Genomic DNA, 16260 nt, shown 5'->3' on the forward strand with positions numbered 1-16260 from the left:
CTGTACCGCTTTGCTTTATTTTTAATTTTTCAGTAGTTTATTTTCTATTTTCTTGTCAGATTAAACAAATATGTTTTGACTGTGTGGTGGTTTAGTGTTTTAGAGGGTTGTTCTGTGTCACACTGTTTTGCCCAGGTTTTTAAAACTGATTTGTTCGGCTTTCTTTTCCTTGCACAGTCGAATTAAGAAGGTGGTGTCTGTGTACAGCAGCAGCATAGATGTAGAGCTACAACAGAGGGCGGTGGAATACAATGCACTTTTCAAGAAGTATGACCACATGAGGTAAGTGTGCCTTGCTGTTGCCTAAGGGACACACCAACTCCTAATACCTCAATTATACTGCCCTACAATGAGGCTTCTCAACATGTGCATGACACACTTTACAATTCAGGTGTCGCCTCAATCCTATCAAACAGTGTTGTACTGCATAATATTGAGCAATTGGTGCTTTACTCCAGCCTATATTACATGATGATAGCACTTAAATTGAGCCCCACATTTATTGTGAATTTTGATGTATAAGATGCATCAAGGCCTGCAGTTAACTGTATGTCTGTACATATGAAGTGCTACATCTTCCTTCAGACAAAATGACCCATAAGGCATATCCATTGTTCCTGGGAAATAGCACAAAGTAAATCTGTTTCTATATTTTAATGATAATGCTTACAGGGTGTGCTGATTACAGGGTGTGCTGTGAAGCAAGGCTAAGCCAAGCATGCTTTCTATATCCCTTTTAATTCAGCCAGCACTTAAGACTGTCCCTTTGCTAGAAGATCTAAGACAAGTGTTTAGTAAGCTACTATGCTGACCAACCACTACTCTGAGGATGTTACGTCATGTTTGAGGGTTGGCTGGAGTTGATCTTTCAGGAACTAATTTTCTGGGGCTAATTATGTAAATAGTTCATGTATTCTCTTCAATGATTTAGTGCGACAGGGCTTGGGGCATGTCTGCTGCAATGCTGATAATGACTCAGTTTGTCTTACTGTTGTTTTTACCCATTTTCTTTCATGGAGGTCTGCGTTATTGGAGAGAATGCCTGTAATGGAGAAAACTATCACCAATGGTCCTGCTGAAATTGTACAGACCAATGGAGAGGCAGAACCTTCAGTAATTGAGACCAAATTAACACCATCTGGCCCACAACCCACCAGCCAGGTAATTAGACCTAGTAATTTTTCATCTTTTATGAAATATTTTTTGTAACCTTGTTTTGAACCAACTGCCTGTTTTGTAAACTGAGTCTCTGGCTCAATCAGTCAGCATTTGTAGAATGCAGCACTATTACCCATGAGGTTACCCGGGGTGGGGTGCAATGTCTCTGTCAAAAAGCCAGGTCTTGAAGAAACACAAGGAGATGATGGAAGGAGCACTGGAACTGTTTAGGCACTCACCCCCAGTTGCAGATCTTTGTTGAATCCATTATCGTTTTTAGCTTACTTCTCCACCCCAGTTCAGACCAAGCCATATGCAAATCAGTCTTGACCCTGTTCCTCATGGCTCCAGTCCGAAGTGCCAAGCTAGGTAATCCCTGAACCTGAAACAACCATCCTGGGACAGGTTTCAGGGTACTACCTCTCATCAGCTAGGCTAGCTTGAATCCAAAGGCAAATTGAGAAGTGTCCCATATCCGGGCATACCCTGCCAACTTAGAGCGAACAAAGCAAATACGAGGAGATGATGGACGTCCATCATCTGTTCTTTTTGCAGGTCTTGAGGAAATTGTAGGAAGTGGGAAGAAACGAGCAGGATCGGGAAATAGGAAGGAAGAAAAACAAGCAAACAGAGGGCAAGTAAACTAGCAGAAAAGAAAACGGAGGGCAGAAAAAGGCAAAACAGAGGGCAGAAAAAGCAAAACTGGGCAGAAAAAGGCAAGACAAAGGACAGAAAACCTGCATTAAAGGCAAAACGGAGGGCTGAGAAACCAGCAGAAAAGGCAAAACAGCATGAAACGAGCAGAGGAGGTGCAAACAGAAGGCAACAGATTGGGAGCAGTAGCTAGCGTACTGCAGGCAATCTGGACAGAAGAACTGTCGCAGGTGGAACTGGCACAAGGACTTGGTTTGCTTTCCCATCCACGGGTGACACAAACTAACTGGATGCATTGAATTAACACTTAAAAGTGAAAAACAGGGTTTGTAGTCCCACAGAACGCCACCCAATACATAGTTGAAGTGGCATCAATGCTTTTGGGTTACTAACAGTCTCTAAACAGACATCCCCTTACACCTTGGTGATTAGAATCCAACCTTTTTTGTTCTCTTTAATACCACAGACACAAACTGCAGTAGGCAAAATAGTTCAACTAAAAAGTGTTTATTTTGACAGGTGTACCCTGTTGCTCAGCACATCTAAAATAACTACACAGAATACAATAAAAGCAGCACAAATTGCATGTTGCTAACGACGAGAAAAAAATTAACATTTCCATCATGGTCAAAATGTTATCTAAAACCTACTACTTTGTGCTGTGCTAGAAGAGCATGGAGTAGAATAACTTGCAGCTAGATTTTCTTAAAGAGAAAGGGTGCACTGCAAACCTGTTTACTGCAAAGTGCTATGATTATTAGGAATCAAGAAGGCTGTCTTACCTGCAAAAGGCAAATGTGCTTCGCCTCAGCTCCTCCCGGACTCCGGCTTGATTTCACCTTTCAGGCGAAAGTGTAATACGGCAGCATCTCTGGCAGGCAAGAACTTCTTCTGACAATTTCTTGCTCGTGATAATCTTGGTGAAGGACCTCTCCTGACACATGTTTAAGTGGTAGTCCTTTTATACTATATCTTATATAAGATGGAATTTTCAACACCACCCTAGGAATATTTGATATAACTAATGAGCATCAAGATATCTGAAAGAAACAGGTTAGTGATAGATTCCTTGCCTTAGAATATCCCCAGGCGTCAGACTGGATCCGGAAGGTTTTGCGTAGCAGTACCCCTGCGCGTCGGTAGGCGTCTGCGGCTCCGCGTCAGTCGTCGGCGCCGGGATGACGTCGTCGGAGTACTTAGACGCCGCCCTCGCGCGATTACTTAATTTCTTCTTTTTTCCGCACCAGCAAGCGCAGATCCGAAAAAAGCAGTACTTCTTAGTCACTTTTTGACTAACTTTTTTGATCCTTTTTCGAGTCGGTAGACTCTCTGTGCCGGTAGGGAAGCCCTGGTTCAAGCCCTGTGCTGACTGTAACCGTTGGTGCCTGTATTGCCTTGGGGCTGACCACGATGACAAGTCATGCCCCGACTGCCGGGCCTTGACGTCGAAGGCTAGGCGGGAGCAGTCCCATAAGCGCCTAGGGCTCTGGCAGTGGGCTCCGCGCCATTCACGGTCCAGGTCGAGGAGGTCAAAGGACCGGTCACAGGGCCACAGTCCTCGCAGCTCGGCGAGTCGACACCATTCGTCGGGCTCAGAGTCCTCAGGTAAGAGGCACAAGAAGTCGAAGAGACGACATCGCACTTCCGACTCCCCCCGACGCTCGCACGATGCGGCCGGGGATTCGGGCGACACCGCCCACGCGGCGACGCCGCTGCCAGCTCCATACCCGCCGGTCCCTGGGCTGAACGAGACGCCAGAGGAGATCGATGCCTTCCTCATGGCCATGAGTTCGCTCTCTCCTCCATTAGGTCCCGCTGTGGCGCCTTCGAGCCCCGAGGCACCGACTGGGAGCCCAAGCGGGCTGGGTGCTTCAGCCCCGGCGCCTTCGGGTGCTTCAGCCCCGGCGCCTTCGGGTGCTTCGGCCCCGGCGCCGTCGGGTGCTTCGGCACCGGCTTCGGTCCCGATGCCGCAGGGCCCCACCAGATCCGGGTCGCCGCTGTTCGACCTTACGCCCCCTCCGCTGCCGCCGACCCCCAGGGTGTCGCCCTGGACAACGTCATCCCCGGTCCCTCCCTCGGTCCGGATCCGGCATCGTTTGACGCCGCATTCGACACCGAGAGAAGAGCAATTCTATGATCCGGCCCCATCCTTTGCACCTGACTATCAGGAGATGGAAAACGAGGAGGATTGGGAGGGGTCTGAGACCCTCTGGCACGAGAGTCCCAGTCATATCAGGACTGGGCAGTGGATCTAGGGGAGGCCAGTTGTTTGGACACTTCGCCCGACACTGGCTTTGTCTCCCCTGCTACCGTGGCTACGGAGGAAGGGGCTGCTTATAGCGTGTGGCTGACGAGGGCGGCCAAGGCCTTGGGTCTTGAGCTCCCCGTCGCGGCCGTGAGGACTAACCTCACCGAGATCCTTAAACCGCAGGCAAGCTCTTTGGAGCCTCTACTGACGTTTAATTGAGGCCCTTACTGACATTCTGTTGGGCACTTGGTCCAGGCCCGCTACAGGCCCCCCTGTAGATCGGAACGTGGCCAGGTGCCACCGCCCCGGCCCCGGGCGACCCTAGCTTCCTGTTCACCAACCCCACCCCACCCCGAGAGCCTGGTTATTCAGGCCTAACTCCCAGACTGCATTCCTGACTGCTCCACCTGAACGGAAATCCAAAAGGTATGAGCAGTTCGGTAAGAAGCTGTTCTCCTCACTTAGTTTGGGGTTGCGGTCGGTCAACACTGCTTGCCTTTTGGGCCCTTATACACACTCTCTGTGGGACATGGTCGCGGACATGCTGCCAGCTTGCCCGGAGGAGGCCCGGGTCAAACTCGCTCAAGCCCTTGCGGAAGGGCGGGATGCAGCATGGTACTCTATCCAATGTGGGTTGGATACCACGGACTCGCTGGGCAGGGCGATTTCCACGACAGTGGTGGTTCGCCGCCACGCCTGGCTGAGGTCCGCCAAGTTTTCGGCTGATGTCCAAAATTCCCTCATGGACATGCCGTTTGATGGCTGTCGCCTCTTTGACGTAAAGGCAGACAGTGCACTTGAGCGTTTCAAGGACTCCAGGGCTACGGCCAAGTCCTTGGGCCTGTCGGGCCAGCGCCAGCAAACTTCTGCTTTTCGCTCCTTTTCGTGGCCAAGAAAGGGCTCACGTCCTGTTAGCCACGGGCCGCAGACTAACATCCAGCACGGCGGCGGACGTGGTAACCGCAGTGGCGGGGACAGCGGCGAGGCCAGTCCACCCCGCAGCATCCGCCTCAAAGCCTTCCTAGTCCGAGCTTTCAGGCCCATCACATCTGACAGTTGGGTGCTGCAAATCGTCCGAAGGGTCTACTCCTTCCCCTTCGAGGCAACCCCTCCAGCCATGCCACCGCAGTACCACCGCGTGTCGGGGGATCACTTGCAACTTCTGCAAGAGGAAGTTACGGCCCTCTTGGCCAAATGGGGGCATCAAGCGCGTTCCTGGGCCAGAAGTAGGGTGTGGTTGTTACTCCCACTACTTTCTGGTTCCCAAGAAGTGCAAAGGGGGCCTACGCCCTATCTTGGACCTGCGGAACATCAACTGCTTCCTCCGGAAGGAGAAGTTCAAGATACTGACTTTGGCTCAGGTCTTAGCTGCCCTAGACCCAGGAGACAGGATGGTAGCGTTTGACTTGCAGGACACATATTTTCACATCCCCCTCCTGCCGGCCCACAGGCGTTACCTGCGGTTCATGGTAGGCCGCAAGCACTTCCAGTTTACCGTGCTCCCTTTCGGCCTTAGCAGCACCCCCTCGGGTGTTCACAAAAGTGATGGTGGTGGTCACAGCTCATCTGCGCAGATTAGGGGTGTCAGTCTTCCCCTATCTCGACGACTGGTTGTTGAAGGCGGGCTCGCCCCAGACAGTCGTCAGCCACCTCCAGACTACGGCCGACCTCCTGCACCACTGGGGTTCTCCATCAATGTTCTGAAGTCACACCTGTGTCCCTCTCAGAAGCTCCTCTTCATCGGAGCAGTTCTGGATTCTGCGCAGTTTCGTTTTTATCCTCCCGAACAGCGGGTTCGGGATACTCAGGCTCTGATTCCGATCTTTCAGCCTTTATCCCGAGTCTCGGTCAGGTTGACGCTGGGGCTTCTGGGGCTGATGGCCTCCTGCATCCTTCTGGTGCATCACGCCAGGTGGCGGATGCGGGCTCTGCAGTGGGACCTGAAGTTTCAGTGGGCCCAGCATCAGGGCAACCTGTCCGACCACGTCCTGATCTCGGAGGGCACTGCGAGACAGTTGCAGTGGTGGCTCACAGACCGCGATTGGGTCAGCGGCAGATCCATCTCCCTACCCCAACCGGAGCACATAGTAGTGACGGATGCGTCCCTCCTGGGTTGGGGGGGGATGGCGACACGGCACATGGGAGAGGTGAAGATCAGAGGCCTCTGGTCTCCGGCGGAGTCCCGGCTCCATATCAACCTTCTGGAGCTGCGGGCGATCCGTCTTGCACTGAAGGCATTCCTTCCCTCTGTCCGGGGAAATTGTAGTGCAGGTGTTCACGGACAACACCACCGCCATGTGGTACTGCAACAGACAGGGTGGGGTCGTGGACCCTTTGTCAAGAGGCTCTGCGCATCTGGCAATGGCTGGATCACCAGGGCGTCACCCTGGTGGTTCAACATCTGGCAGGTTCCCTAAACGCCAGGGCGGACAAACTCAGCCACCGGTGCATGATGGATCACGAATAGCGTCTAAACTGGCGATGGGGAGAGCCTTGGTTAGATCTATTCGCCACCTAAGAGAACGCGCAATGTCATCTGTTCTGCGCGTTGGAATCTCCAAGGCGGCACTCACTTGGAGACGCTTTTCGACGTGAATGGAGCTGCGGTCTATTGTACGCCTTTCCGCCTATAACACTTCTGCCCAGAGTGCTGAAGAAGATCAGGCGCGACCGGGCCCAAGTCATCCTTGTGGCTCCGGACTGGGCACGAAGATACTGGTATCCCGAGCTACTCAGCAGTTCAGTTGATCCCCCGATTTGTGTGCCTCTTCAGGAGGACCTTCTGTCGCAGCAGCAGGGGACGATCCTCCACCTGAACCTGTCCAGTCTCCACCTCCATGCTTGGAGATTGAGCGGCGACAGTTGAGGCCATTTGACTTGCCTCCTGAAGTCTGTAATGTGATGCTGGCAGCCAGGCGTCCCTCTACAAAATTGGTATACGCCTGCAGGTGGAACACATTTGTGGCATGGTGCACAGCAAAGGCTGTGGATCTCCTTTCTGCTCCCCTTTCAGAGGTTCTCCTTTTTCTTCTTTCTCTTGCCCAGCAGGGCTCTGCTCTGGGCACTATGAAAGGCTACCTCTCTGCCATTTCAGCCTTCTTCAGGCTTCCTGATCAGCCTTCTCTTTTCAAGTCCCCTGTTGTAAATAGATTCTTGAAGGGCATCACTCACATGTTTCCTCCTGTTCCTTTTGTGATGCCTCAGTGGGACTTGAACCTTGTTCTGACTTATTTGATGTGCTCTCCTTTCGAGCACTTCATAATTGCCCTCTTCGTCTTCTAACTCTTAAGACTGCATTCCTGGTTGCCATCACCTCTGCCAGGAGAGTGAGTGAGCTCCAGACTCTTCTTCTCAACCTCCTTTCCTCTCTGTTCATCCAGACAAAGTTGTCTTGAGACCTCGTCCCTCTTTCCTACCCAAAGTAGTCACAGCCTTCCACATCGGGCAGTCCATCACCTTGCCCACCTTCTTTCCGCCTCCGCATCCCTCGAAAGAGGAAGAGAGGCTCCACCGTCTAGACCCAAAAGGTGCGCTCTCATTCTATCTGGACCGCACAAAAAAGTTCCGGGTGGACGACCAGCTCTTTGTTGGTTACGTGGGCTCTAAGAAAGGACGGGCGGTGCACAAAGAACCATTTCTCGGTGGGTCGTTTTGTGCATTAAGGCTTGTTATTCACTGGCTAAAAAGGAGCCTCCTGTTGGGCTGAGGGCCCATTCCACTCGGGCCACGGCGGCTACTACTGCCCTGGGTCGGGGAGTCCCCTTGCAGGACATCTGTCAGGCAGCTACGGGGGCCTCGCTGCACACGTTCGCTAGACACCACTGCCTGGACAGCCAAGTCCGGAGAGATGGCTTTTTCGGCCGTTCTGTTCTCCAGGACTTTCTGGTGTGATCATTGGTTCGCAGAGCCACCACAGGGGTTGGTATTGCTGGAGTATCTATTCTAAGGTAAGGAATCGAACACTAACAGGTTTCTTTCAGATGCACAAGTTACTTACCTTCGGTAAATATATATCTGTAAGAACAAGTAGTTAGTGTTAGATTCCTTACGCCCATCCTCCCCGTTCTGCGAATCAATATCTAGGGTTAAGGTTCTTCCCTTTGAGGGCCCTAGTTTCATGGCACCAGTGTCGGTTTTTATCATGGCTCTGCGTTTCTGGCATGGAAAAGGTGTGTATAAGAACTGACGTCAGCGTTCGAGGGTGGCATCGAAGTACTCCGATGACGTCATCCCGGCGCCAACGACGCGGACAACGGATGTGGAGTCGCAGACGCCTACCGACGCGCAGGGGTACGCCTGGGGAAATTCTACGGTAAGGAATCTAACACTAACTACTGTTTCTTACAGATCTAACGTTACAGAAGATAAGTAACTTGTGCGTTAGTGGCCAACACATTCTTTTAAACAAATAAGGAAAAATTTGAAAATTCAGGCTACACTGTTTTGGCAATTTTTATTTGACCTTCAAATTGAGACAACAATGCATTGGTTTCAAACTGATGTCGCACCACGTGTTTTGTTGTTGTGACTGATGCCGCATCACATGGTTTGTTGATGTCTTTATCTAAATGACTAAATACTTTTACAGATTCATGGAAAGATAAGGACAGACAACATCTACGTCAAAGGCAGGTATGTTGATGATTCTGCAAATATACAGAAAATGGAGCCTTAGCCTATCTAAAATGGATTCACATTCAACATGAAATCACATTCCAACATACTATCTTCATTGTCACTCTATGGGAGTCTTTCATTTGTACAACTTATCACAGCTGCCAGCTTTCCTCTATGTAGTCCTAGTCTCTTGTTTAGACTACTGTGTTTAATAAATCCCTTGATTAGAAAATTCATGCAGTCCGAGACTGGATCTTGGAACACTGATGCTTAGCATTCATTTTTAGATCTCTTCTACAGATCACTATAGATGCTTTTGGCGAAGACCTTTGATCTCAATACTTATACATTGATTGGGCTTTGAGTCAGCCCCTTGCACATAATTAAGTTTCTTTATTTTCTAGCTCCATTAGTAGTCTTTGATTTGTGGGCTTTCTTCTTCGTTCTGTCCAGGAGCACTCTTCTTTAACATGCATTTAATTGGATGAGTTGTATCTCCAATGATAACATCGCAGAACTATTGGTTTCCTATTTGGCCTCAGGTGCTCTGTGAGTATGTATAGCTTTTCTCTCTCCCCTTGTGCCCTCCACCCGCGCCTACCAGTCTTTCCTGCACACACAGCACCATGACCTCCAATCGTTGATGCACCCTCATTCGCCCACCTTCATGTTTTGAATTTTTTTATGTAACTTTTGTGAAGATTTGCGAGCTACACACATTTATCGGGTAGATTTCTTATACAATATTTCAGGGCGAGCCCAACATCCGCACACTGATTTCTTTTGTTCTTTTACACAGTCATGCAGTTTGTTTTTGTTTTTTATTGTTCTAAAATGGCCTGCGGCCATCTTGGAGCGGTAAATAAGTTTATATATATCAACTTTCTGATTGATAATTCTGCATGTGGATTTCTCACCTTTTGAATACCCCCTGTGCCAGCATTCCACTGGAAATTCTTTCCTAGCTCTCCCCACACCTATGAGGATGTCACAATGGACCGGCTCCGCACGCGGCACCGCGTGACTTCATTGGAGCCACAAAAGGACCTCGTCAGCGTGCTGACGTCCGTTCCCTTTTGTTCGAGGCATGTGGGCTGCTGAATTCATATCTGTGCATAGATCGCCACCTAGTGTTGGGTCCGGATGATTGCACATTGTTGTCCTGGAAGAGTCTTCGAAGTATCACGAGATAGGTGGCTCCTCCCCTGGACTACAGTGCGCATGGGCATCGCCTCCATCCCCAGATTGTTTTTTTCCGCCATTGGGTTCGGATGTGTTTCGGTTCCCTCTGTCGGAACCGATAGTTGTTCAACTTCTAATCGAGACCAAAAGGTCTCTAGGCTGGACGTCGGTATAGTTGCGTACGTGTTTCTTTTCTGACTCTCAGCTCCGATCTCTTGCTGCCCTTCCACGTGCTTTCGGCGCGGACGGGCCTACACTTTTGCTATGGAGCGGACTCCGTTTAAGAAGTGCCCGGTGTGTAACTCTAAATATTCACACCTCGACGTGCACCCTGTGTGCAATACATGCTTGTCACCGGATCACCACGAAGACAGCTGCATGGCGTGTTCGAAATTCCGGTGCAAGAAGACTTTGAAGATTCGTCGGGCCCATAGGCTCCAGGCTCAGTTATCGACTGCGGCGCCCCCACCAGACGACATATTCCAGGAATCTGTCGAGGGAGAAGACAGCGGGCAAGGTTCGGGCTCTAGTCCCTCGTCCGAGGGGGAGACCTACGACGCGGGTGAGGAGAACTTTGACGAAGTCAGCGACGAGGTAGGGGACGACGATGAGGCTTTTGCCACTATGGGAGATAGCTCGGAGGAGGAGCATCCCCAACCAGACTCAGGGGTTATTCCCCTTCTTACGGCCCAGGTCGAGGGATCGCCTTCGGGCCTTACCCAAGATCTAATTATGAGTCCTACGTCCCCGCCTCCGGGCCCGGTCACGGACATTTATGAGACGCCACTTACGTTGAAGAAAACGAAAGTGAAGCCAACTGGTCACGCACCCTCGGATGCGAAACCGAAAGTGAAAGTTGCGCTGGTGAAGAAGGTTCTGGAGGCGTCAACTTCCAAGAAAATCAAAATGGCCGACTCGAAGAGCCACGCCAAGATGGCCGACCCGAAGCCCTCGGGGTGGGTGCCGAAGGCGAAATCGTCCGACGCGGCTGCGTCTGCTCCGAAAGGGGTTGTGGACCCGAAGACGGCTCCGAAAAAGCGTCAGGGCGACGACGCACATGGACATGGGGCGTCGGCCCCGAAGAAGGTGCCTGCGGGTGATCAGGCTCCCGATGCTGAGAAGTCGCTCGAGCCGGTCAAGCCCTCTCAGGCCTTGACGAAGAAGGTGGCGGAATCCCTGCAGCGGATACGAAAGGACAGTGTGGTCCCCCCTTCGGGCACTGTGGCGCCGAAGCTCACGCCTAAGCCTGCGAAGGAGCAAACGCCTATCCGTTTCACCTTTCCTCCCAAGTCGGCGCCGAAGGCCTTCGCGCCGAAACAGGGCGGACCCTCGAAGGAGGTATTGGCACCGAAAGCTGCCTTGGTGGTGTCGAAGCTTCGGCTCCAACCGCTTGCAGAAGAGGAACGTCGTGAGGTAATCATCGACGCCAACACCGGGAAACTGTCTCTCCTCAAGAGGAAGATCACGACGGAGCCGGCGTTGGAACATTTTAAGATCCCTCTCAAAAACAAAAGGGACTCTGCGGACTCTTCGTCGCTGGTGGAACCTGTGTCCCCACAAGCCCTAGGACAATCGCCAACGCATTCCGCCGCAGGCGATGCGGACGGGGAAGACGCCGAGTACAACTATCCGGCGAACTCGGATCCGGAGGAGGAACACGAACCTTGGTCAGCCGGAGGCGACCCAGAGGACCCGCAGTCGGGCCAGGACGCGCAACTCTTTGCGGCGAAAACGTCCCCGACTGAAGACTCAGCTGCCTTTAACGCTCTGATCGAGAGAGCTGCGGCTAACCACGACGTCGAGCTGCACTCGGACCCCGTGGATGTGGACTTCTTGTTTGACACTTTCTCTGTAGCCGAAAAGTCAGTCAAGACGCTGCCGATGCTTAAAGGGGTGCTTAAACATGCAACGGAGGTCTTCAAGGAGCCCACCCGGGCGCGTGTGGTCAACCCTCGCATCGACAGGAAATATAAGGCAGCGCCCACGGATCCTACCTATATCAAGGGACACTTGCCATTGGACTCCTTGGTTGTTTCCAACGCTCGGAAGAGGGCGAACTCTCAAACTACTGGTGACGCTCCTCCCCCAGACAAAGAGTCCAAGATCTTTGAGGCCTCAGGCAAACGGATTGCTGCACAGGCAGCTAATATCTGGAGAATATCTAACACACAAGCCCTGCTTGCACGTTATGATAGGGCCCATTATGACACCTTAGAGGCCATACTGCAACACTTGCCTGACCAATACAAGGAAGCAGGAGAGATGCTGATTCAGGAAGGAAAACTCATTACGAATGCATCCTTCAAATGTGCACTGGATGTGGCAGAAACAGCCTCCAGGGCTATCAATACCAGTGTGTTGCTTAGACGCCATGCCTGGCTTAGAATTTCAGGGTTCAAACCCGACATCCAAACTACAATACTGAATCAAACAGTGAATCCTGACCACTTGTTTGGCCCTGAGGTGGATGCCACCCTGGAGAAAATGAAAAAAGATACGGAAACTGCCAAGTCTATGGGGGCTTTACAAAGTCAGCAGTTTCGGAGTGGTTCCTTTCGCCGCTCAACTTCCAGAGGCACCTCAAGGGGACAGGCATCCCAGTCCACACAATATTACAAGAGTAACACCCAAACCTCGTACAACAACAAGGGTAGAGGTGGTTACAGAGGCAATAACGTCAAGGGCAGGGGACGTGGAAACAATAGCTCCAGGTCCACCACCACCAACAAACAGTGACGTCTTGTCACTGCCCCCCGACCATACAACACCGGTCGGGGGGAGACTCCAGCAGTTCCTGCCGGCGTGGAAGTCCATCACCACGGACAGGTGGGTGAGGTCTCTTATCCAGTACGGGTACTGTCTAGAGCTTACTTCCATTCCACCAGACATACCCCCAAGGAGCCGTCCTATGTCAGGCGAGCACTTGACCTTGTTGCAGCAAGAAGTTCAAGTCATGCTGCAAAAAGGGGCGATAGAGCTCGTTCCATTGCAAGAGCGGGGAACAGGGGTTTACTCCCTGTATTTTCTAATTCCCAAAAAGGACGGATCCCTCAGGCCAATCCTGGACCTCAGGCCCCTAAACTGGTACATCCTCTCGGAGCACTTCCATATGCTCACGTTGCAGCAGGTGCTTCCCCTGCTTCAGCAGGGGGACTTCCTGGCTACGCTGGATCTGAAAGATGCCTATTTTCATATCCCCCTGCATCCTTCCCACAGGAAATATCTCAGATTTACGATTTTAGACCAGCATTACCAGTTCAGGGTTCTGCCGTTCGGGGTCACCACGGCACCGAGGGTATTTACAAAGTGCCTAGCGACTGTGGCGGCGCATCTCCGTCGCCAGAACGTCCACGTCTTTCCCTACCTGGACGACTGGCTCATTCAGGCAAGGACAGAACGACAGTGCGTCGACCATGTGTCACGCACCATTCATCTCCTGCACGATCTGGGATTCTCTCTGAACTATCCAAAGTCCCATCTCCAGCCCGCCCACGTGCGACAGTCCCTGGGCGCGACAATAAACACTCTGGCAGCCACTGCGCAGCCAAATTCAGTGAGAATCGCCAGTATCCAGGCGCTGATCCAGCGGTTCAGACCTCAACACTCGCTTCCAGCGAAGGTGTTCATAGGCATGATGGCCTCCTGCATCTCCATTGTCCCGCACGCGAGGCTACATATGCGTCCGCTTCAGGAGTGCCTTGCACGTCAGTGGACTCAGGCTCATGGGCAACTGACAGACCTAGTGTTGGTGAGCGGTCGGGCATACAACTCTCTGCATTGGTGGAACCCACACAACCTTTGCAAGGGCCGACCATTCCAAGAGCCTGTGCCACAGATTATCCTGACGACGGACGCCTCTCTCCAGGGATGGGGAGCGCATGTACTCCAGTACACGGTGCAGGGACTCTGGACAATACAGCAAAGGAAGATGCACATCAATGTGTTGGAACTGATGGCGATCTTCATGGCCTTGAAGGCGTTCAAAGTACATCTGTGCAACAAGGTCGTGTTGATCCGGACGGACAACATGACAGCCATGTACTACATTCAGAAGCAGGGAGGCACACACTCTCCACAGCTGTCTCATCTGGCTCAGAGCATGTGGAAGTGGGCCATTCAGAGGAACATCTTCCTCATGGCAGAGCATCTCCCGGGCAAGGACAATCAAATGGCGGATCTGCTCAGCAGGCACAGCCATCAAATGCACGAGTGGGAGATACATCCATCAGTACTCCAACCGTACTTCCAAAGGTGGGGTCATCCAGAGATAGACCTGTTCGCCACAAAGGAGAACGCAAAATGCCAAAGCTTCGCCGCCAGGTTCCCACACCCGCAATCACAGGGCAATGCGATGTGGATGAACTGGTCAGGCAGATTTGCGTACGCTTTTCCCCCAGCACCTCTGATACCGCTGGTGGCACGCAAGCTCAGGCAGCACTCAATGACTCTCATCCTGGTTGCTCCAACGTGGGCTCGCCAACCATGGTACACCACGTTTCTGGAACTCTCCGTGGTACCGCATCAAAGGCTTCATCTCACTCCCAGCCTTCTGACGCAGAGCCATGGCGACATTCAGCACCCAGATCCGCAACAGCTCAACCTGGCGATCTGGCTCCTGAAGTCCTAGAGTTTGGCTACCTCAATCTTCCTCCCGATTGCATGAACATCATTCGGGAGGCAAGGAAGCCCACTACTAGAGCTTGTTATGCGGCTAAATGGAAGAGGTTTGTCATCTACTGTGCTAACCACAATATTGACCCGCTAGATGCTTCCATACAAAACATCATTTGTTACCTTTTCCACCTGTATCAATGCAATCTAGCGTACTCTTCCATCCGCATTCACCTGTCTGCTATGGCAGCATACCTCCAGAATAGGCAACACCTGTCACTCTTTAAGGTCCCTGCTATCAAGGCCTTTCTGGAAGGACTCAAAAGGGTCATTCCACCAAGGACCCCACCAGCTCCAGAATGGAACCTCAATGTGGTTCTTACAAGGCTGATGGGTTCCCCCTTTGAGCCACTGCACTCTTGTGAGCTTCAGTTTCTGACTTGGAAGGTTGCGTTCTTAGTAGCAATTACATCGCTACGGAGGGTTAGCGAGCTACAGGCGCTCACCATCCAAGAACCTTTCTTCCAGGTACATGCTAACAGGGTGGTGCTCCGCACTAACCCTAAATTCCTACCCAAAGTGGTATCACAATTACACATAAACCAAGCAATTGAATTGCCGGTGTTTTTCCAAAACCCAGAGACGCTGGCGGAGCGCATGCTCCACACCCTTGATGTTAAGAGGGCCTTGATGTACTATGTAGACAGGACAAAAGATTTTCGCAAAACCAAGCAGCTTTTTGTTGCTTTTGCCACACACCACAAGGGAAACGCTATCTCCAAAGCGGGGATCGCTAGATGGATAGTAAAGTGCATTCAGATCTGTTACGCTAAAGCTAAGCGCACTCTAACTATCCCACCGAGGGCCCACTCCACCAGGAAGTTGGGGGCCTCTATGGCTTTCCTAGGTAACATTCCCTTAGAAGATATCTGTAGAGCAGCCACATGGTCTACCACACATACTTTCACTAAACACTACTGTGTAGACGTGCATTCCAAACAGCAGGCAGCTGTTGGTCAGGCTGTTCTGAAAACACTTTTTCAGACTGCTGCAGCTGGCACGGGCGGCCGCCGCTAATGGAGGGACTGCTATGTATTCTATGCACAGATATGAATTCAGCAGCCCACATGCCTCGAACTGCAAATGCTACTTACCAGTATGCATCTGTTCTTGGCATGTAGGGCTGCTGACATTCATATCGCCCACCCTCCTCCCCGGCGCCTGTAGCAGCTGCAGTATTCATTCATATATATATACATATGCTCATAGCATGGTCATCACTCACATTCTTCACTCCATCTCTGCCAATGGCTAAATACAATCTGGGGATGGAGGCGATGCCCATTCGCACTGTAGTCCAGGGGAGGAGCCACCTATCTCGTGATACTTCGAAGACTCTTCCAGGACAACAATGTGCAATCATCCGGACCCAACACTAGGTGGCGATCTATGCACAGATATGAATGTCAGTAGCCCTACATGCCAAGAACAGATGCATACTGGTAAGTAGCATTTGCATTCCGCGCCGTCGACGCCAGCGGCTTTTTATAAGGCTCTCCATTTTCATCAAGAAAAACTTTGTATCTCTTTGTTTTCAGAATGGCTACTTCTAGGAAGAGTGTGGCAGGCATATATCCATTACTGTCCCGCTCGATGACTGCCTTTGGTGCCGTTCTTCGGACCACGACGTCAAGGAGTGCCAAAGTTGCAGAAAAATTAATCCGAAGGTGATCAAGGAACGTGAGGCCAAGTTATTTATGGCCAAAGCCAAAAAGGAGAAGAGAGGTAGG

At 51.5% G+C, this 16260-nt stretch overlaps 1 protein-coding gene across 1 annotated transcript in view; it reads left to right on the top strand.

Annotated features, from left to right (window-relative positions):
* The window catches only part of AP1G1 (adaptor related protein complex 1 subunit gamma 1), a 390402-nt gene that overhangs the window by 170430 nt on the left and 203712 nt on the right, over positions 1 to 16260 (top strand). The window contains exons 6-7 of the mRNA XM_086945529.1: positions 178 to 282; positions 1020 to 1161. Of these exons, the coding sequence (XP_086801655.1) occupies positions 178 to 282; positions 1020 to 1161 (247 nt within the window). The remainder of the gene's footprint in view (positions 1 to 177; positions 283 to 1019; positions 1162 to 16260) is intronic.

The sequence above is a fragment of the Lissotriton vulgaris genome, chromosome 12, assembly GCF_964263255.1.
Source record: "Lissotriton vulgaris chromosome 12, aLisVul1.2, whole genome shotgun sequence".
Lineage (NCBI taxonomy): Eukaryota > Metazoa > Chordata > Amphibia > Caudata > Salamandridae > Lissotriton > Lissotriton vulgaris.